This window comes from Typopeltis vanoorti, chromosome 12, assembly GCF_054136105.1.
Source record: "Typopeltis vanoorti isolate ZY-2024b chromosome 12, IOZ_Tvanoo_1.0, whole genome shotgun sequence".
NCBI classification, from domain to species: Eukaryota; Metazoa; Arthropoda; class Arachnida; order Uropygi; family Thelyphonidae; genus Typopeltis; species Typopeltis vanoorti.
The window spans coordinates 25,070,033-25,093,409 of record NC_143560.1 but is presented as its reverse complement, the minus strand read 5'-3'; the positions used below and the strand labels follow the sequence as shown (position 1 = coordinate 25,093,409).

At 34.8% G+C, this 23,377-nt stretch overlaps 1 protein-coding gene across 2 annotated transcripts in view; it reads left to right on the top strand.

Moving 5' to 3' along the window:
• Nucleotides 1-23,377, top strand: part of LOC150100637 (ADP-ribosylation factor-like protein 15) — a 98,863-nt gene that overhangs the window by 59,194 nt on the left and 16,292 nt on the right. Inside the window, exon 5 of one of the 2 annotated variants that reach the window (XM_090401485.1) lies at nucleotides 14,152-14,198. The exons of the other annotated variant lie outside the window; for it this stretch is intronic. Within the exon in view, the coding sequence (XP_090257611.1) occupies nucleotides 14,152-14,187 (36 nt within the window). The 3' untranslated portion in view covers nucleotides 14,188-14,198. The remainder of the gene's footprint in view (nucleotides 1-14,151; nucleotides 14,199-23,377) is intronic. 2 annotated transcript variants of the gene reach the window in all.

Here is a 23,377-nt window from a genome sequence, read left to right as displayed (position 1 = left end):
CAGGAGGTTATATTGTTAAGTATTATTACACATATTTTAAATCTTTTTTGATCTTTTACAAAATAAATTTTCATCACCATCATCAAATTCTTGCAATGTACCCTCAAGGGGTGTACAGGATATGATAGTACCTACATGAAAAATTTACATCATTACTAAGTTCCTATCTACAATTTTCCTCCAAATCAGTTTGTTACTTGTCAAGACTTCAACATTATCAGATCAAACATTTCTATCGTCTAAGGCACTTTGTACCGTATCAATCCACCTATATCTTGGTCTTCCTCTGGGTCGTTTTGCTGCCAACCTGGCAGAGAACACTTGTTTTGCTAATCTTTCCTCGCCCATTCTGTTTAAGTTACCATACCACCTGAGATTAGCTCTGCTAACGCATTCCTGGATGCTTACAATGTCAAGTTCTTTCCTAATATCCTAATTTTTAATATGATATTGCCATTGATGCCATCTGTTCACACCTATAAATCTTTCTCAGAACTCTCATATCTGCAGTCTCTAGTCTTTGGTGAACTGTTTTACTTCTGACCCAGCTCTCAGATCCTTAAGTTATAACTGGTTTGAACACTGTCTTGTATACAGCTAATTTAGTGCTCTGGCTAATTTCTCTCTTATTCCATATGAATTTATTCAATTGACTTCCAACCATACTAGCTTTGTTGATTCTGTTGTCTATTTCCATATTTAATTTACCATCTTCACTAAAAATCGTGCCTGAGTAGCTGAAATGTTTTACTTGTTCCACTGGTTCTTCACAACGCAGTTGACATTTTCAGTGATTCTGCCTATTTTCATTGTCTTTGTCTGTTTATTGCTGACCTTCATACCATATCTATTACAACAGGTATTCAATTAGTCAGGGAATCTTGCAGACTTGTAGCGGATTTATTTAGAAGTATAACATCGTCTGCATAAAACAAGGAGCTGATATTAACATCTCCAATTTTGATATCATGTTTAATACCACCTTCCTTCATAATGTGATCCATATAGATAATGAATAACATAAGGGATAATGCACATCCTTGTCTCATACCAGATTTAACATTAAGCCATCTTCCTGTACTTCCTTCAATTCTAACTGCTGACTTACAACTCAAATAAAGACTAAGTATTGCTTGATATAATGCCCCATTCACACCATATAACTGTAGCCTATTGAATAGCTTCTCTCTTAGCATCCTGCCATATGCCTTTTCCAGATCGACAAAACTTAAATACAGATCTTTGTTATATTCCCATGATTTCTCCACTATTTGTCGTAAATTGAAGCTCTGATCCTGACAGCCTCTAATTGGCTTGAATCCAGCTTGTTCTTCACCAAGCTTTTCTCCCACAATTCTTCTCAACCGATTTTCAAGTATGCTTGCATAGATCTTGCCAGGAACACTCAGTAGGGAAATACCTCTGTAATTCTCACATTCAGTTTTATTTCTCTTTTTATATATGGATACTATTAGAGCTCTACTCCAATCATCGGGAATTTGTCCCTCTGTCCAGGCTTTCTGAACTATGCAGTGCAGCCACTGTAAGACTCTTATACCACCATACTTCAGCATTTCTGGTCGAATATCATCTACTCCTGCTGCCTTTCCACATTTCAAGCCTTTGATGGCTTTTTCTACTTCAAGTATGGATATGTATTCCTGACTGCATGCTTGGTCAGTGTTTTTTACCACTGTGCTGTCATCACTGCTTGTTTCATTTAGCAGTTTTTCAAACTAATTACTCCATACTTCAAGGATATCTTTTTCTCTCGTTTTCATGTCACCTGTATCATCTCTAATTCCTTTTAGCACTCTTTCCTCCATTTCTAAGCTTCAATAACCTCCAGAATATCTTACCACCTTCTTGATATTTATTATCTACGTTCTTGCCAAAGTCCTCTCATGACTTTTGTTTAGCTAGTTTTACACACTGTTTAGCTTTCTTACATTTGTCTCTGTATTCTGTAAGAGTAAAAGCTGACTTATTTGCCAGGAACTTTTGATATGCTTTCTTCTTTTCCTTCACTGCCTCTTTAACTTCCTGTGTCCACCAGGGAGTTCTGATTTTTCTCTCCTTGCAGACAACCTCACCATATGCCTCTCTGGCTGAATCAGTCATGGTTTTCTTCAAGGCTTGCCACTGAATCTCCAAGGTTTGGTTCCTGTTCTGAAACCCTTTCATTTTTTTTCTTCAATAATCTTTGTGTATTTTAGTCTACAGTTCACATCTGAGAGCTGCTCAACTTTTTTTCGCTTACAACGTTCTTACATGTTATTCTTTTCAATATCTCAATATGAAATAATTTTCAATATGAAATAATATCCTGTATACCCCTGAGGGTATATGTTAGGAATTTGATGATGACATGCACACACCAGATCTTATGTTTTGGGCCTCCTATGGGTCCTTCATATGCCATCATGGCAACAAACATTTCTGCTAACCTTTGCTGTTCCATTCTGTTTAAGTGACCATATCATCTTAGTTAGGCTCTGCTCACACACTTGAGTTGTGACAGTGTCAAGTTTCTTCCTAATATCCTTATTTTTTAATATGATTCTGTCATTGAGGCCATCTGTGATCTACAGTCCTCGATCAGGTGTTTTATTTCTAACCCATTTCTCAGATCAATAAGTTAAAATTAGTTTTGAGCACTGTCTTATATACAGCTATCTTAGGGTTTTGACTAATTGCTTTTTTTTTTCATATAAATTTATTCATTTGGCTCCCTGTCCTGCTTTGCTAATTTTGCTATATCTCCATATTTAATTTGTTATTCACTAAAAATTGTACCTAAATAGCTGAAATGTTTTTTCCTATAACATTTTTTTCCTTTTAGACATGCAAAAAGATCCAATTTGAAGACTAATATATTATCTGTAAAAGTCATCATCATCATCATCAAATTCCTGCCATGTACCCTCAAGGGGTGTACAGGATATGACAGTACTATATGAAAAAATTACATCATTACTAACTTCCTATCTACAATTTTCCTCCAAATCAGTCTGTTACTTGTCAAGACTCCAACATTATCAGATCTTATATTTTTATCGTCTAAGGCACTTTGTACCGTATCAATCCACCTATATCTTGGTCTTCCTCTATTTCGTTTTCCTGCCAACCTGGCAGAGAACACTTGTTTTGCTAATCTTTCCTCTCCCATTCTATTTAAGTGACCATACCATCTGAGATTAGCTCTGCTAACGCATTCCTGGATGCTGACAATGTCAAGTTCTTTCCTAATATCCTCATTTTTAATATGATATTGCCTTTGATGCCATGCCTCTAATCTTTCTCAGAACTCTCATATCTGCAGTCTCTAGTCTTTGGTCAAGTGTTTTACTTCTGACCCAGCTCTCAGATCCATAAGTTAAAATTGGTTTGAACACAGTCTTGTATACAGCTAATTTAGTGTTCTGACTAATTTCTTTCTTATTCCATATGAATTTATTCAATTGACTTCCCACGATACCAGCTTTGCTGATTCTGTTGTCTATTTCTATATTTAGTTTACCATCTTCAGTAAAAATTGTGCCTAAGTAGCTGAAATGTTTTACTTGTTCCACAGGTTCTCCATTCACAACACAGTTGACATTTTCAATGATTCTGCCTATTTTCATTGTCTTTGTCTTTTTATTGCTGACCTTCATACCATATCTATTACAACAGCTATTCAATTTAGTCAGAGAATCTTGCAGGCTTGTAGCAGATTTATTTAGAAGTATAACATCATCCGCATAAAGCAAAGAGCTGACATTAACATCTCCAATTTTGATATCAGGTTTAATACCACATTCCTTCATAATGTGATCCATATAGATAATGAATAACAGAGGGGATAATGTACATCCTTGTCTCACACCAGATTTAACATTAAACCATCTTCCTGTACTTCCTTCAATTCTAACTGCTGACTCACAACTCAAATAAAGACTAAGTATTGCTTGATATAATGCCCCATTGACACCATATAACTGCAGCGTATTGAATAGCCTCTTGGCACCTTGTCATATGCCTTTTCCAAATCGACAAAACTTAAATACAGATCTTTGTTATATTCCCATGCTTTCTCGACTATTTGTCGTAAAGTGAAGATCTGATCCTGACAGCCTCTATTTGGCCTGAATCCAGCTTGTTCTTCACCAAGCTTTTCTTCCACAATTCTTCTCAACCGTTTCTCAAGTATACTTGCATAGATCTTGCCAGGAACACTCAGTAGGGAAATACCTCTGTAATTCTCACATTCAGTTTTATTTCCCTTTTTATATATGGGTACTATGAGAGCTCTACTCCAATCATCGGGAATTCGTCCCTCTGTCCAGGCTTTCTGAACTATGCAGTGCAGCCACTGTAAGACCCTTATACCACCATACTTCAGCATTTCTGGTCGAATATCATCTACTCCTGCTGCCTTTCCACATTTCAAGTCTTTGATGGCTTTTTCTACTTCAAGTATGGATAGGTATTCCTGACTGCATGCCTGGTCAGTGTTTTTTATCACTGTGCTGTCATCACTGCTTGTTTCATTTAGCAGTTTTTCAAAGTAATTACTCCATACTTCAAGGATATCTTTTTCTCCTGTTTTCATTTCACCTTTATCATCTCTAATTCCTTTTACAGCACTCTTTCCTCCATTCCTAAGCTTCAACAACCTCCAGAATATTTTGCCACCTTCTTGATATTTATTTTCTATATTCTTGCTAAAGTCCTCCCATGACTTTTGTTTAGCTACTTTTACACACTGTTTAGCTTTCTTACATTTGTCTCTGTATTCTGTAAGAGTAAAAGCTGACTTATTTGCCAGGAACTTTTGATATGCTTTCTTCTTTTCCTTCACTGCCTCTTTAACTTCCTGTGTCCACCAGGGAGTTCTGATTTTTTTATCCTTGCACACAACCTCACCACATGCCTCTCTGGCAGAATCAATCAATGTTTCCTTCAGAGTTTGCCACTGAATCTCCAAGGTTTGATTCCTGTTCTCAAACTCTTTCATTTTCTTTTCAATAATATTTCTGTATTTTAGTCTACAGTTCACATCTGAGAGCTGCTCAACTTTTATTCGCTTTGAAACTTTCTTACATGTTATTCTTTTCAATATGAAATTCAATTCAATTCAATCTGTAAAAGTGAAAAGTGAATTATAAATAAGGCTTATACATAAATGCTTGACTAATTACGGTACTGTAGTAATACAGTGTATTTAGAATCTGTCTGACATTTCCAAGGCCATTAAACTCCTAAATGATACACACACTAGAACTACAGATTTGGAATACAACTTTCTTTTAGCTTAGCTTCAAACACCATAAGGGTTTAGGTTTCAACTAAAGTTTTCTGGATTTCATATTAAAAATAAATAAATAAAAAGTACTAATAGCACATAAAGTCTTAGTTAGACCCGGCTATGTTTGCTCTGGGAGACAAGAAATGACAGGGGATATTTCAAACAAGAAATAATTACTGTTTATATCTGATTCTGAAACTAAAATATTATTGGAGTAAAAGTGAAAGAATTTGAAAACAAACCTAAACATTAGAGACCTGCAGGCAAAAGTTGCAGAAAACATTGCTAGATTCCCCCCCCAAGGAAATGGATTTGCAGAGAGATAAAAAGCAAGAACTTCATGACAGACATGAGTTAAATAAGCTGTTCAGGAAAAGAAGAAATTAAAACAATGACAGACTAGTATATCATCATATGCTGTTATGTTAGAGAACAGAGACAAAAATTTAGAAAAGCTGTGTAATTTGTAAAAGTAGCTATAAAAAATGAGAGGGGAATAGACAAAAGGAAAATGTGTGGTGCAAAATATTCTTAAAGCTAAAGAAAAATGTAGAAATGAAGAAAAGATTAGCATAAAAAAAAAAGATGGCAGAAGTGATTTAAAAACTGAAGAAAGGAATATTTTGCTGTTTTAAATAATTGTTTGTAAACCTACTTCATTTGTGAGGTAACTATTAATAGAACAACATACTCAAGAGAATACCGGCAGTAAATTTCAGTGAATGTAGAAAAGGCCTTAAATCTGAAATGTGGAAAGGAAGCTAGAAAATGGATTATCTGTAATCATGTAATGCATTACTTAAATATGGAGGTATAAAAGTTTCACATTGACTACACTTGAATAAATCAGAAGCTTGATATGAAGATTAAATCCAAGTGATAGGATTAGATACCTTACTATGTCAGTCTTTTAGGATAGTAAAATGAAATATGGTTATTCTAGAGCAATTTACTTGTTTTAATCTTCCAGGCAAAATTTAGGTGAGCATACTTGAAAAATTTTTGCATGGACTATACTTGAATAAATCAGAAGATTAAATCTAGGTGATAGGATTTTAAATCTCACTATGTCAATCTTTTAGTAGACTGATACAGTGAGAGAATAAAATGAAATGTGATTATTATAGAACAGTTTATCTGTTTTAATGTTCCAGTCAATATTTATGTGAGCACAAACTTGAAAAGAAACCAAGAAAGATCATTCAAGATGAGCTTGAGGATTGTTTTCAAAATTTTTTTCAACAATCTTCAGACCAAATAGAGGTTGGAGACAAGATAAGGTAGATGATGAAAATTGGTTAGAATATATTTAGCATCTCTGTTTAAATTTTCTAGATCTTGAAAAGGCATATGATATGGTACAAATAGAAATCTATTTATAACAGTTTTCCATTGGCATTATATCATATACATTGTTGAGATTTTTTAAAATTATATGGTGTGCTCAGAGGAAGTGGTGTTTACACTCCTCAGCACTAAACTGAGACTCAAATTATCAACAAAATGTCTATTGTACCTCCCCTCCTTCCTTGAAGCCATTGACAGACAAAGCACTCACAACTGACTCAGGCAATCCATTCCATTCATTGACCCCTCTCCAAGTGAAAAATCTAGAACTCATGCCCTTGCTAACCACACTCTTACCCAATTCCAGGGATGACCATTTGTTCTGATCCCTCTAGCCAAGTGTTGAAATATTTTCCCTACATCAATCCTATAAAAACCTTTAAGTAACTTAAATGTTTCTGTCATATCCTGCCTTTTTTCTTTCTTTTTTTTTATTTTTTGCCTATCAGCCAACTTTTGCAATCCACAAATCCTCAGTCTATCTTCATAGAAAGCATTCCACAGGCTACTTCACTCGCCTCTGGATCCTCTCCACCACTTCTTCATCCCCAAGAAAACCAGGTGACCAAATCTGAGCACAGTAATCCAGATATGGTCGTATGAAAGCTTTATAAAGAAGAATGATAATCAAGTAATCCTATGAGCTACTCTGGCTACTTGAGCAATATGCCTTTTAAACTTCAACTCTATATCTACTGCTACTCCCCAAATTCCAGACTTCATCAATTTCCTGTGATACAGTTCTCTCGATGTGGTACAAAACTTATAACCTTTGTATTCCAAAATGCATGACTTTACACTTTTCCACATTAAATTGACATCCATTTGTTTTGCCATATTTATTTATTTAATGTATGACATAATTTAAAAAAAGATACATGAGATCAATATATATGGTACATATTTGTGTAGGCATGATAAATGTTGGATTGACTGACTGGCTTCAAGTTGGAAAAGGAGTTAGACAAGGATGTTTACTTTCTCCTCACTTGTTTAGTATATATGCAGAGGACATCATGCGTGAAGCATTGGATGAGCTCAGGACAGGAATTACGATAGGAGGTAGATTGATCAGTAATCTGAGGTATGCTGATGATACAGTACTCCTTTGTAATGACATGGAAGAACTAGGACTAATTCTTGACAAAGTTAACAAGATCAGTAATAACAGAGGACTTCAACTCAATTCTAGCAAGACAAAGATCATGGTTCTCAAAGGAAAAACAAACAGAGAAGCTCTTGAGAAACAAATGTATCTTAATGGAGAAAGAATTGAGGAAGTCAGCAAGTTTGAGTACCTGGGATCCATTATTAATGTGAAGAATTGCTGTTCAGAAGATGTCAGAAAAAGGTTAGGAATGGCTAAAACAACAGTCAGTGACCTGTCTAAAATCTGGAAGGATGGATCTATCTCCATGGGAACAAAGTTGAGGATTTTGGATGCAGTTGTTTTTCCAACAGCAACTTATGGATGCGAGACTTGGAATCTAAAGAAGTCAGATAAGAAATGGATATCTGCTTTTGAGATGTGGTGTTACAGAAGGCTGTTGAGGATATCATACACTGAAAGGTGTACAAATGATTGGGTGTTAGAAAAGATTGGTAGAACTTTAAGGCTCCTTAAGGATATTGACAGAAGAAAGTTAAAATATTTTGGACACATAGAAAGGATGGAAGGAGGACTTCTCAGAACAGTAATAGAAGCTAGTTCCTGGAAAAGAGGCAGGGGTAGACCATCAATGAGATTGATGGATGGCATGTGTGGAGTGACTGATCTTCAGAAAGTTGAGGCTGCCAGAAGGGCAAACAACAGGACTACATGGCAAGGCATTGTGTGGAACATCATCGAGCATTGGAGTGACCATATGGCATCTGTAGATGCCCAGTGAACACAGACTGATAAATGAGACAGGTAGTGTTATATATACAAATAACTAGTAAAAATATAAAATTCAGATAAAGAAAAAGTCACTAAAATTTTAAATCTAGTTCAGTTAGCCATTCAAAAGCTGAATGATTTGCCTCAAGAAAGTCTCTCAGGTTATCAGGGTATTGCAGCTCTTATGCTGCAGTCTTCCACAATCTGCCAGATGGTTTGGTTTGTGGTCCCAAAGTCACACTGGGGCATAGATGATCTTCTTATAAATTGATATTTATAAGTTCTTCAGCTAGTATTAGTGGAAGCCATCAGGATTTTAGGCAATTTATATTTAGATGTGGGAGGTTATCTTGATAACAGGGGGTTTCTATTTGTTTTCTATACTCTTTTATGAGAGCATCTCTTCTGTGCAAGTTCGGTAGTGCAATGTTGCTCAGAGTTGGAAGCCAGTAGAGGGGAGTTAATTTAACACAGCCTGTTGTTCTCATTGCTGCATTTATTTGTGTGTCAATTTTCTTGATATGAGAACTGTTTAGCCATGCTGGTGAATGATACTCTGCTGCAGAATAGACTATGCCTAACATGGAGTATCGCAGTGTAGTAGTAGCAGAACAACCCCCCATGTAGAGCCACACAGTTTTTGTATGATATTACAGATTCTGATCTTTAATGAAATATTCTCCAGATGTCTTTTGAACAATAGTTTTCTATCCAAGGTAAACACCCAGGGTGTTGCAGTGTTGTGTTGTTAAGTTGACCTGAAATTTCCAATTTGGTGTTTTAGGTGGAAAGAGCTGACCTCAGTCTTATTGAGGTTTGGTGTTAGTTTTCATTTATAAAAGTATGTACCAATAATTCTAAGGCCATTTGTGAGAATATCTTCAGTTACTTCGATGTTCTTACGTTGGATGGCGAGGACTATATACATCAGCATAAGCAAATTTTCTTGACCTAGTTGTTGGTAGATCAGATGTATATAGGTTGAATAAGATGATGCTAATGCTGACCCCTGCAGGAGACCATTGTTCAGCTTTCTCTGTTTGCTTATTTTGTTTCCAGTATCACATGAAAGAATCTGTCAGAAAGCATGTTACCAATAAGTCGTATGATTGATTGGCATAGTATGACTGGTATAACAACCTCTCTTTCCAGACTATCGTACATAGCAGTAAGGTCAACAAACACAACAGAAGGTTTCAAACATCTCTGAAAGCCTGCCTTGATATGGGTAGTAAGGCTTAGTACTTGATCCGTACAACTACGCTGAGTCCTGAAGCCTACTTGCTCAATAGGGATAACTTCAGATATTTTTGGTCCAGTTCTGTTAAGGAGGACTCTTTTGAGGAGCTTATAATAGCAACTGAGGATCACAATTGGGTGATAGCTCTCTGCTTGATCTTGAGGCTTGTTGGGTTTTATCTGTCTATTATTTTGGTTCTCTTAAAGGCTCTTGGAAGGTTTCTTATCCTTAAAATATGAGAAAAGGATCTTGTTAACCATTGACGAGCATTTTTTCCATAGTTAACCAAAAATTCAGGATGAATACTATCAACGCCTAGTGCTTTGCAGTTTTTAACCTCCTTTAAGGTCACAGTTATTTCGTCTGAAGTAAATTCTCTTGAAAATTGTGAACTATCAGCTGCACTTTGTCATAAGTTTCTGAGTGATCTCTTTTATCTCCCGTGTGTGTTGATGATCTCAAGGAGCTCTAGACAGTGAGATTATTCAACATGCAATTTAATCTGGAGTCACCAAAGGATCTTTATGGGTGATTGGGTTGCTTCCATCTAACTTCTTTAATAGGCTTTTGGAGTAATTCTTCAGCTATGTCACAGTGGCCAGATTCTCATTAGGCTTGGTATACTCTTCACAGTCTTTATTCCAGCCAGGTATGTATATATTCCTTTCAGAAACCCCTTGGAATATACTTCTTTGCTGTTGATATGACTGCTCATACACAGGTGGTATCCAGTTCTAGTGAAAAATCCTGCCATTTTGCTTTCCTAAAATTCCATCTTGTTTGTGGAATGGATTGTATTATTGGTATTTGTATCCTACTTCTACCAATACTGGGCAATGTTGGCTATGTGGGAAATCTTCAAGGACTAGTTTGTTGTATTTAGCAGTTGATTTTGCAATTTTGGGTAACAAAGCAGAGGTCTGGGTTACATTCCCTATTCCTTGCTGCTGACTCAAAAGTTCCTTTATCCTTTGCATCAAATATTAAGCTCAAACTGTTTTGCTCAGCCCAGTTTGTTAATGCTTCACCATTTCCATCATCATTATTATAATTCCACAGGGTGTGATGGCTTAAAATCCCCTAAGTAGGATAGTAGGATGTGGAAATGTGGGGATTTGCACATACTGTCAGTCTATTTAAATCATGCAAGTTCTCTACATCACCTTGATTAACTATTATCCTACCCAACTTTGCATCATCAGCAAACAACTGAATATCTTCCTTCAAATTATTTCCCATGTTGTTTATGTGCAGATTAAACAGCAGTGGTTCAAGCACAAAGCCCTGTGGCACACCACTAGGTCACCAGTTACAGTTGACCCTTGAAGAACATGGGTTTGAACTACACAGTTCCACTTATATGTTTTTTTAATAAATATATTGGAATTTTTTAGAGATTTCAACAATTTGTAAAAACTCGCAGACGAACCACGTAGCTTAGAAATATTGAAAAAATCAAGAAAATGTTAGGTATGTTATGAATGCATAAAATATATGTAAGTACTAGTCTATTTTATCATTTACTACATAAAGTATAAACAAATCTATTATAAAAAGTTAAAATTTAACACAACCACTTATATAGCCGTTCATGGCCATTCGCAGTCGAGAGAAACGTAAAGATGCAGTATTAAATCATAGCTGCATAAAATAACGATTCATTCATTAGTGTATAGACTAAGCTACTGTGAAGCAGTCATATCGATTGAACTAGTCTACTATAAAGCAATCATATCTTTTTGATTGCTTTATGGTAATACAGTACTGTAAATGTATTTTCTCTTCCTTATGATTTTCTTTAATAACATTTTCTTCTCTCTAGCTTACTTTATTGTAAGAATATAGTATATAATACATACATACCATTCAAAAAATGTGGTAATCGACTGTTATCGATAAGGCTTCCAGTCAACAGTAGGTTATAATAGTAGTTAAGTTTTTGAGAAATCAAAAACTTAACTACCTAACCCCCCTGCGTTGTTCAAGGGTCAACTATTTAAATTTTCCAGTCTACTATCAGTACTCTCTCTACTCTACTATCATATAATTTGTTCTCTCTCTCTCTCTTTGCATTCACTCTCAAAACATTTATTACACACCAGTTTCACTCTCCTTTCACAAATCTTTACTTTCATGATGAGTGCATCATACAAATTTTACACTGTACAAAATCATGCAAATTTAGCTTGCCTGACAAAGATGTCTTGGCTGTCATTGTTCTGATGTGCATAGGTGCCATACCAAGAATATGTAGTTGAAGGAAATATACATATTTTACTTACCACTAAATAACTCAGTATTATTAGCACAAATTTGAAAATATTACTTATCTTTTTGCAAATATCCTCAAACCCAATCCCAAACATATTAACAATGCTAAATGTTGATCTTAGGGATGGAGGAATGATTTCTTAAACCAAAAAAATCTTTGGGATTTTTCCTTTTGCCTGTTCAGCTAACTTCTCATAATCCAATTTTTCCTTTCTTATTATGCTGGTCACCTTTTTCCTTATATACACTCCACAACATCTTATTTTTTTGCAGCTCTTGATTAATAATATTACTTATCCCTCTAATTCGTACCCAATTTACCCTGCTGACTTTGAGTAGACAGTGTTTTTGCATTAGCGAAAAAAAACCAAGGAAATTCAAAATCAGATGCATTTGTTGTTGGGTGTGCTTTGGAAGATGAAATGTAACCACTAAACATGTTTGATTTCTTTCAGGTAATAAACCAGTTTGAAAGAAAATAGTTATGAAACTTAATGACAGTATCCAGTACATTCTTTGAAGATGCAGGGCATAAAATGATGTAATGAAGGGAAATATGAATATTTGGCAATTTAAAGTTTGTTTGTGTGTTGGGTACTTAAATACTAGTTCTGTTCAACCATTTTTGGTTTGCAGGTTATATAACATTCTTCTGGTTTCATTGTAGTCTACAGGTATTTGTGAGATGTGATTAAAACAAAACCAAAAACTCCTGACTAAGCTGACTACCACATGATACCACTGTTTAATATAGAATCTTCTGGATCATTTTGTGCCTATTTCAGTGTTGCGACTTACATTACTGAGAAGAAAACTTTGTAGAATGCAGTTGTGTGTTGTGCTTTGTAAATTCGGCTGTAAAAGAGTGGAGGCAGAAAGGACAGGCTTCAGAAAACGATGCTTATACATAAAGTGCTAGTGCTGATTGTGAAAAAACTTCACAGAAACATTTGAGTAAAACTTGATACGACCCAAAAATTAGATTTTTTTTTTCAAGGTCAAATGTAGCACAGTCTCTATTGATAATGCTGATTATTTTTTATATTCATGGAATTATGTGTTATGAATTCATTCCTATTTTAAAAGTGTGACCAACAGTATGGTGAAACATCTTGAGAGGTGGTGCATTAGAGTTAGTTTTTCAGCCATGACAGTGCCCTGCTCACTCCTTTGTGCAAAATTTCTGACCCAAAACGACACTGTCATTGTTTTATTATTATTATTTATTATTACTTTTTGACATCTCCAGGGAGTCCCAGACTCATCGAGGGAGGGCATCTACTCTACAACTCTCCGTCTCCACCACTCAATCTATTAACTACAGCGAACCGCATCATCTACACCAACACCATCTACCACCGTCACTAGTATTTCACAATCACAAATGCTATCCTTTACTTACCATCTTTAGCATTTTACAATGTTTTTCAGATTGGCAATGAAAGAAAGATTTCATGGCATTGTAAGTTTTAAAAAAAAAATTGTAGCTTATACATGCATTTTCAAAATTCAAGACATTTCTGTAAATGTTATTATTTGGTGTAAACCTCTGTGATTCTCTGTAAAGTGAAGAGTTTTAAAAAATAATTATTATTATTTTTTTAACTTTGAATTGAATTTGGGAGGAGTGAAACAGTCTGTTGCTTTTACCTAAAATTGAAGGTGGATTAGCTGGTCTCATATAGAGGTAATAGGGTTCTTCTTCTTCCTAGAAACCCAAGGTTAATTGAACTGGATTTGCTATATCAGGTTGCAAGGAAGCTACTTCAGAGCAAACACCTTGGAATAACAGATAGTACAGAAAGGATTTTTTTTTTTTTTTAAAATATCATACTGCATGCCTTAAGATTGTAGGAAAGGTGGGGCTCACCTTTTTAATATGACGCTTGTATAATTAATGTTCTGTGCCTTTTTCAGTATTCTGTCTGTTGTAGAATAAGTTGAAAACTGTTATATATTGTTTAATACTTATAATGTTAATGGTTTTTTGCCTTGAAATTCTGAAATACAATTCAAACCAATAATTTCATTAAGACTGATATTTGGTAAATAACTTTTATTAACCATATGGAATGTTTTTTTACATAAATAATAATATATGTGATGACTTGTTTTTCTAACTAGGTGAACAAAATACAACATGTTTTTCTGACTAAGTGAACAAATACAAGGTAGTTTTATTAAAAGCTTTCATAAAGATAAAATTGATTTATGCAAGTCGTATTTAAGTTTTTGGCACCAATAGGTAGTTTTTTAGTGCACTGTTTTCTTATTTACAAATGATTTATACATAGTAAGCAATAAAATTTACATGAGTAGTGTTTCATGTCAATTTAAAATTTTTTTAATTATTATATTATTGTTTTTTTTTTTTTTTTTGCCACTCTTTAAAAGAAAGCTTTATAGGTATGCCTGTGAAATCACTGCCATATTTATGCACAGGCATAAACTTTATTATTTTTAACTTGGAATTGAATTTGGGAGGAGCAAAAAATCTGTTGCTTTTGCCTAAAATTGAAGGTGGATTATCTGGTCTTATATGGGGGTAATAGGGTTCTTCTTCTTCCTAGAAACCAAAGTCTTTCATCCCAATAGGTAAACCAGCCATAAAAACAAACACTTAACAGACTGTGTTTAACAGACAGTGAACTCAGCTTTAGTTTTTGGCAGTAATTCCAACTAATATCAGTCCTTTTCCTAATATTTAATCATGCGTGTGTGTGCGCATGCACACACAGAACACTGTTTACTTTTATTCTCTATCTCTGGTGATTCCTAAACAATATTGAGCAGTATTAGCATACATAACACTGCTTTCTGATAACCGAAAAATCAGCAGTCACATGATGCATATAAGAAACAATATCAAACTTCAAAAAAACCAAATAATTATAATAATTATTATTATATGGGCACCTCCATGGAGTCTGGAGACTCATCGTGGGAGACCCAATCAATCATACCTTTCCTTGAACTGATTAACAGAAAAAGCACTCACAACTGACTGTGACAACCTATTCCATTCATTCACCACTCCAACAAAAAAAACCTAGTCCTCACACCTCCACTGACCACACTTTTATTCAACTTCCAGACATGACCCCTTGTTCTGGTCCCTCTAGCCAAATGCTGAAACATTTCCCCAATAATGATGATAATGAGAGCAAAAATGCCACAGAACACATTACAAAACAACAACAATAAACTGTGTTTGGAATAGCGGTTAACTTTTTTTGTGAAGTGAAGGCATTGCTCATTTTATTTGTTTTTTAGTGATTCTTGCTAGCAATCGTGTGGACAGACTTATGTGTTCGTCGAACATGTTGTTTATTATTTTAACGGTATAATAGAACACAGAAACTAAGTAAATAATTGATTTATTAACTTGATGCTGATATTTCGCTGGTATTATAACCAGCATCATCAGAGCACAAAAACACTGTTTGTCACAATACGTGAGACTAAAACAACATGGTGTACATTAACAAAATTGTAGCAGCAACACAAAGACTAGAGTCCTGATTTTGGCGCCCTCTATCTGAAAAAAAAAAAAAAAAAAACGCTATCATATATTGCTAGAGTCCTAGAAAAGTGCTAGTTTTTCCTTAATATGACTGTCTCCCAGATCTTCGGTAAGTTAATACAGCCATATTTGTTGAGATTTGGAGTGTGTTTTAGGGCTTCTGTTGCCTCTAAGAACAATCTCTCTGATTTATATGGGTTTCTGTGTAGTACTTTTGTGTTTTTCCAGTTGATCCTGTGTGCAGGGGTATCCAGAGCATGGCTGCTAGACCCGACTTCCCATAATGATATTTCCGGACGTATCGTTTATGTTCGCTGATGCAGATATTCACAGTTCTTCCTGTTTGACCGTAGTAGGCTTGATTGCATGAGCAGGGTACTTGGTAGACTCCTGGATGTGATAAAGGAGGAATGCTGTCCTTGGGTGAGCGGATGAGGGTGGCTAATTTGCTACATGGTCTGAACCTCCCACCATCCACCACAGAGAACTACAACAAAACAGTCACCATCCCTTACATTAAAGGCACATCCGAAAAGATCTCAAGAATTCTCATTAAACATAAACTACGCACTACATTCAGACCATGTAGCAAATTAGCCACCCTCATCTGCTCACCCAAGGACAGCATTCCTCCTCTATCACATCCAGGAGTCTACTAAGTACCCTGCTCATGCAATCAAGCCTACTACGGTCAAACAGGAAGAACTGTGAATATCCGCATCAGCGAACATAAACGATACGTCCGGAAATATCATTATGGGAAGTCGGGTCTAGCAGCCATGCTCTGGATACCCCTGCACACAGGATCAACTGGAAAAACACAAAAGTACTACACAGAAACCCATATAAATCAGAGAGATTGTTCTTAGAGGCAACAGAAGCCCTAAAACACACTCCAAATCTCAACAAATATGGCTGTATTAACTTACCGAAGATCTGGGAGACAGTCATATTAAGGAAAAACTAGCACTTTTCTAGGACTCTAGCAATATATGATAGCGTTTTTTTTTTTTTTTTTTCAGATAGAGGGCGCCAAAATCAGGACTCTAGTCTTTGTGTTGCTGCTACAATTTTGTTAATGTACACCATGTTGTTTTAGTCTCGCATATTGTGACAAACAGTGTTTTTGTGCTCTGAAGATGCTGGTTATAATACCAGCGAAATATCAGCATCAAGTTAATAAATCAATTATTTACTTAGTTTCTGTGTTCTATTATACCGTTAAAATAATAAACAACATCTTGCTAGCAATGTTTATGGAAATCTGTTTATTATACTTTTTTGTGTGCTATTGTTTGCAAATGATGGTATAATTATTTTAATTAGTTTTTGTTTTTCAACAGCTGATAGAATATTTTTATTTTTATGCTCATTTCACTTTAATTGGTTAGAATAGTCTTTGATGGCCAGCAAAACTCCAGAAATCCACTTGCCCACTCATCAGCGAGTAAACAGACAAGTAGCGAGTGAATTTTTGACCTCATTCTAAATGCATTCAAAATATATTATTTTTTGCATAATGTACACTTTTTTTTCTTAAAATATTTCATTCAATGTTAATTCTGTCAATGAATGGCTGCCAATGAATTCATTAGAGACGTTTGTTTTATTTCCATAGAGAGGGAAATAAAACTTCTGGATCCGAAATCCTTATTTCAAACACTACTACATTTTCTTTTAAAGAATCGATGAAACACTTGCAACTTTAGCAATACTGGTTACCAGTTTTCTCTAAAAGTCATAACGTCAGTCAATTATCTTAACTTTCTTCCTACCTTTTATCTCCATTAAGGTTCAGGACTTTATTTTTCTTTATACATGAAAGACTGCTTGTTTTTTCATAGTAAATAGTTTTTTCATACTAATTCAAAATAATCACAGTGATACCCGTATATGGTACTAAAGTACTATAGGTTGACCAGCCAACCTCTCGTATATATGCCCAACATTAAAAAAAATAATAATTAAAATGATAACTGCAATTTAATTTAAATGCATATACAATATGAAAAACATAACATATTTTCTTGGATAGTTCAGGTGTGCGAGATTTCTTATTTTCAAGTAAACACTGAAACTATTTCACATAGTGGCAGCATTTTTATCACTTCATGATTGAAATGTATGCAGGAAGTGTGTGCTGCATAGTGGAGCAGGTATAGAGTGAAAAGAATCCTATACATTGCTATGAGAGAAATGAGAACAGAACAACTGCTGGGGGAAGAAGATGCTTCTTCCCCCAGCAGTTGTTCTGTTGTCATTGTCGTAACAGAACAATTGATAACTTTTAAACGGTTTTCTTTCTATATGAAATACTTCATAAATATCTGTTTCAAGTTCCAAAAATCTCATTTCTCTCATAGCAATGTATAGGATTCTTTTCACTCCATACATGCTCCACTATGCAGCACACTTCCTGCACACATTTCAATCATGAAGTGATAAAAATGCTGCCATTATGTGAAATAATTTCAATGCTTTACTTAAAAACAAGAAATCTCGCACACCTGAACTATTCAAGAAAATATGTTATGTTTTTCATATTGTATATGCATTTAAATTAAATTGCAGTTATAATTTCCAATAAATAATTTTTCATCAATTCAATGTGTTCATTTAGCTCATTATTAAACTTATACATATACAGTTGACCCTTGAACATCATGGCGGTTAGGGGTGCCCCCCCCCGTGTTGTTCAAAAATCCACGTATAACTTTTGACTCCCAAAAAAGTTAATTACTAATAGCCTACTGTTGACCGGAAGCCTTATCGATAACATAAACAGGCAATCAACACATATTTTGTATAGTTTGTATGTATTATATATGATATCCTTACAAAAAAGTAAGCTAGAGAAAACAAAATGTTAAGAAAATCATAAGGAAGTGAAAAAACATTTACCATATTGTACTGGATTTATTGATACCGTAAGTTTGTCATCTGTTTACAACATGAATCATGTGTTTGTCAGTACCTACGTTAATATTGTCTTATATGATACAAAACACTGTAGATGTTATACATATTATTAATAGTAGATATCAAAAATTAAAAAAGATAATGTGAAAAAAAATCCATATTTACAGGTATAACGATTTATGCATTGATAACGAAGCAGCAGCAATATGATCACTTCATGGTAGACTAACACAATCGTTACAATTGCTTTGCGGTAGCCTAAACATATACACTAATGAATGAATCGTTATAAATGTTTTATTTTATTCTAACTAATTAACAGTTATTTTATGCAGTTATGATTTAATACTGCATGTTTAAATTTGTTTACATTTCTCTTGACTGCAAATGGCCATGTGCAGTCTGTAAGTGTTTGTGTGTATAAGTTTTAATCAATTTTAACTTTTTTTTATAATAGATTTGTGTATATTTTATGGTAGCAAATGATAAAATAGACTATTATGCATTCATGACGTATCTAATGTTTTCTTAATTTTTTCAATATTTCTAAGCTATGCGGTTCGTCTGTGAATTTTTCCAAATTGTCAATCTCTAGAAACAAATTTCCAATATATTATTTTAAAAAATTCGCATAAGTGGACCTATGCAGTTCAAACCTGCGTTCTTCAAGGGTCAACTGTACATATACACAACATATGTAATATGCAGTATTATTTACAAAAATAATAATAATTGCACTTTTTTTCCGCAATATTTCATTAACAAAATGAACTGTTATTATAAACACAAAACTTAAAATTGTCATCATCATCAACAACCATGGGTCCAGTACCCATAGGTTTCTGCTGCCATCTTGATATGATACTTTCATTGCATTCTATTTTGTGCAAGATGACTCAGTTTGTGTATAGAGTTTCAGCGCCATTTGACGATATCATCGCCCCATTCTCTGTTTAGTCTTCCTCTTTTGTTCTTTCCTTCAATCATTCCAAACAGCAATGTTTTTAATTTTCTCTCATCATTCATTCTACATATATGGCCAAATAGACGTAGTTTCCTTTTGATTATTTTCTGGATCAGGTTTTCTTTTGGTTGTATCTGTAGATGTCCTCATTGTTCACTTTCTGTATCCAGCTTATTCTCAAGATATTTCTATAGCACTTCCTCTCAAATGCCAATATCCTCCTTTCAGATTATCTCAGGAGTACCCAGGCCTCACATCAATAGAGCATGCTGCTGAAGATACAGGTTTCTACAATGTGCAGTTTAGTTTGCATCTTTATAGCTCGGCTCTTCTATATTTTGTCCATGGCTTTTAAAATAGTTGTTGCTTTGGCTATTCTAATTTTTCTCTCTTTTTTGGGATCCAAGTCATGTGTCATCCAATATATGTAAAGTGTTCCACATTTTCCAGTTGAAATCTGTCTATCATAACTCTGTTCAGTAACTCCTGTTGCCCGAATATCATTGTTTTAGTTTTTTCAAAGTTGACATTTAGTCCATATCTTTTTCTTTCTGTGTATAGTGTTTGCAATGTCTGTTCCAGCCTTGCTGTGTCTTCTTCAATCAGGACGATGTCATCTGCAAAGCAGAGGTAGTTTATTCTCATGCCATTTATTGAAATGCCTCTACCTTCTTCTTTAATCTTATCTAGTGTTCTTCCCAGATGTGCGATGAAGATGATTGGTGATATTGGATCCCCTTTGTCTTGTGGCAAACCAATCTCCAGTCTCACCTGCTATTCTGATTTTTGCTTGTGCTTGGCTGTTTATATCTTTCAGCAGGTGGATCAATTTATTGTCCACACCATAGGATTCCAAGACAGCCCATGTTATATTTTGGTCAATATTATCAAATGCTTTTTGGAAGTCCACGAAACAGCAATACATATTTTTGTTCTTTCTTCAAGCTTTCTCTGCTATTAGTCTTAGTGCGAGTATTTGTTGCACTGTACTTCGATCTTGTTGAAATCCGGCTTGCTCATCCAGAAGATGTACCTCCATGTGCCCTTTCAGGCGTTCTGTTAGTATTTTCATCAGCACTTTGCCAAGATGACTCATTAATGCAATAGTTCTGTAATTGGCGAATTCTAAAGCACTGCCTTTCTTATGAAGAAAAACCAAGACCGAATTTTTCCACTCTCTGGGGGCATACCCTGATCTCCATATTTCATTACACAGCTTATGCATTTCTTTTACAACTGATTCTCCCCCGTATTTTAGCATCTCGCCTATTATGTTTTCATCTCCAGGACTCTTGTTGTTCTTGAGATGTTTTATAGCCTTATTCACCTCCTCTTCCAAGATGTCATTTTCAAAGATCTCTGCTGGTGGAGAGATTGCTTTTAGTTCTTTGATTACTTCTGTTGCAGTATCATTTAGTTGATTTTTATATAGTTCACTGCAATATCTTGTCCATCTGTGTATGATTTCTGTGTTGTCCATCAATACTTTACCATTTTCATCCTTGACTGCTACTGATCTTGTTTGCCACTTCCTATTGATATTTCTTATAAGTTTGTAGACCTCTCTAGTTTTGTGTTCTCCATAGTACTGTTCAATGTCTTTGCACTGGTCCTCCAACCATTTGGCTTTATCAAATCTTGCTGCTTTCCGTACTTCATTACATTTTTGACGGCATAACTCATCTGCTGCCTCTGAATTATCTCTTTTTAGTTTCTTTTCTCTTGTACGAATTTTAGGGTTTCCTGAGTTATCCATTTCTTGTTGATCTTTTCTCTTTCAGGAATTACTTCCTCTACTGCTTTTTTTTAGCACTGTAGTCAGTCGTTCTGCTCTTGTATTTATATTTTGTTTTTCACTTGGGGTCTTAAGCTTAGTTTCCAATATGTTCTGATATGCTGTTCTTAGCCTGTCTTCATTTAGTTTTGAGATGTCTCTAGCTTTTTGGAACTTTCCTTTGTACTTCTGTTTCAGTTGTAGTCTTATATTCGCAATCACTAAGCTGTGGTCCGAATCAATATCAGCTCCTTGGAATGATCTGCACTGTTGAACTGAGGTTCTCCATTTCTGGTCTATTAATATCAGGTCAACCATTTAATTAAATTTAATAAAATTCAATTTAATTAAATGCTGTAGTAGATTTATATATCTTATTATTCCAACACCTTAACCCCTTATGTAGGTGTGCAATTGTAACATATTATTGTCCTAAGCTTATTTTCACAACTACCACATTAATTAACATAGCGTAATCCAGCGTTTCCCAAACTTTTCTTACGACGGCACACTTCACAAATCCTGAAATTTTCACGGAACACCTTGGTTATTTTGTAATGCATTAATTAATAATTAATTAAACATCAATTAAACATAAACATCATTAAATTAATTTGTGCTGATTTTCATTGACATATCCCATTCTGATCACCAAAAATTTATAATATTATTATAAGCACTTATGAGTGAATGCAGACTTTTTCTCCTGTGTGCTGGTAGTTTCCCATCCTTTTGTATATCCTGGATATCGCTTTGTAGGCTGGTGGTGGTGGTGGATGACTCACTATCTGTTGCGTCACAAACACCTTCAATAAGAGATTTCTTAATATAAAAAATTAAAGTTCCTTGTCTCTTATTCATATTCAAATATGCAGGCCTATTACTTTTAAAAAATCATGGCACTAAGGTTTAGAAACGTTCACCCTACAACATGAACTTGCGAAGAAAGTATTCAGTATTACTATATTTGAGAAACAGATACAGACTACCTTGATCTTCAATTTCAGTGGAAAAATTTTCTTTATATCTCCTTGCTGATTGGACACTAACATTTGTAACAGATGTTATTTCTTTCAGTTTTGAGAACAGAGGATATGCCGCCCATTGCTGTAATCGGCTTGCAGGCAATTTTTATGATTGGTCATAAACAGTGGAATTCTCTTTCCTCCTCATCATCATCAAATTCCTGCCATGTTACCCTCATACAGGATATGATAGTACTACATGAAAAAAATTACATCATTACTAACTTCCTATCTACAATTTTCCTCCAAATCAGTCTGTTACTTGTTAAGACTCCAACATTATCAGATCTTATATTTCTATCGTCTAAGGCACTTTGTACTGTATCAATCCACCTATAACTTGGTCTTCCTCTGGGTCGTTTTCCTGCCAACCTGGCAGAGAACACTTGTTTTGCTAATCTTTCCTCTCCCATTCTATTTAAGTGACCATACCACCTGAGATTAGCTCTGCTAATGCATTCCTGGATGCTGACAATGTCAAGTTCTTTCCTAATATCCTCGTTTTTAATATAATATTGCCATTGATGCCATTTGTTCATGCCTATAATCTTTCTCAGGACTCTCATATCTGTGGTCTCTCGTCTTTGGTCAAGTGTTTTACTTCTGACCCAGCTCTCAGATCCATTAGTTAAAACTGGTTTGAACACTGTCTTGTATACAGCTAATTTAGTGTTCTGACTAATTTCCATATGATTTTATTCAATTGACTTCCTACCATACCAGCTTTGCTGATTCTGTTGTCTATTTCTATATTTAATTTACCGTCTTCAGTAAAAATCGTGCCTAAGTAGCCGAAATGTTTCACTTGTTCCACAGGTTCTCGATTCACAACACAGTTGACATTTTCAATGATTCTGCCTATTTTCATTGTCTTTGTCTTTTTATTGCAGACCTTCATACCATATCTATTACAACAGCTATTCAATTTAGTCAGAGAATCTTGCAGACTTGTAGCAGATTTATTTAGAAGTATAACATCATCCACATAAAGCAGAGAGCTGACATTAACATCTCCAATTTTGATATCATGTTTAATACCACTTTCCTTCATAATGTGATCCATATAGATAATGAATAACACAGGGGATAATGTACATCCTTGTCTCACACCAGATTTAACATTAAACCATCTTCCTGTACTTCCT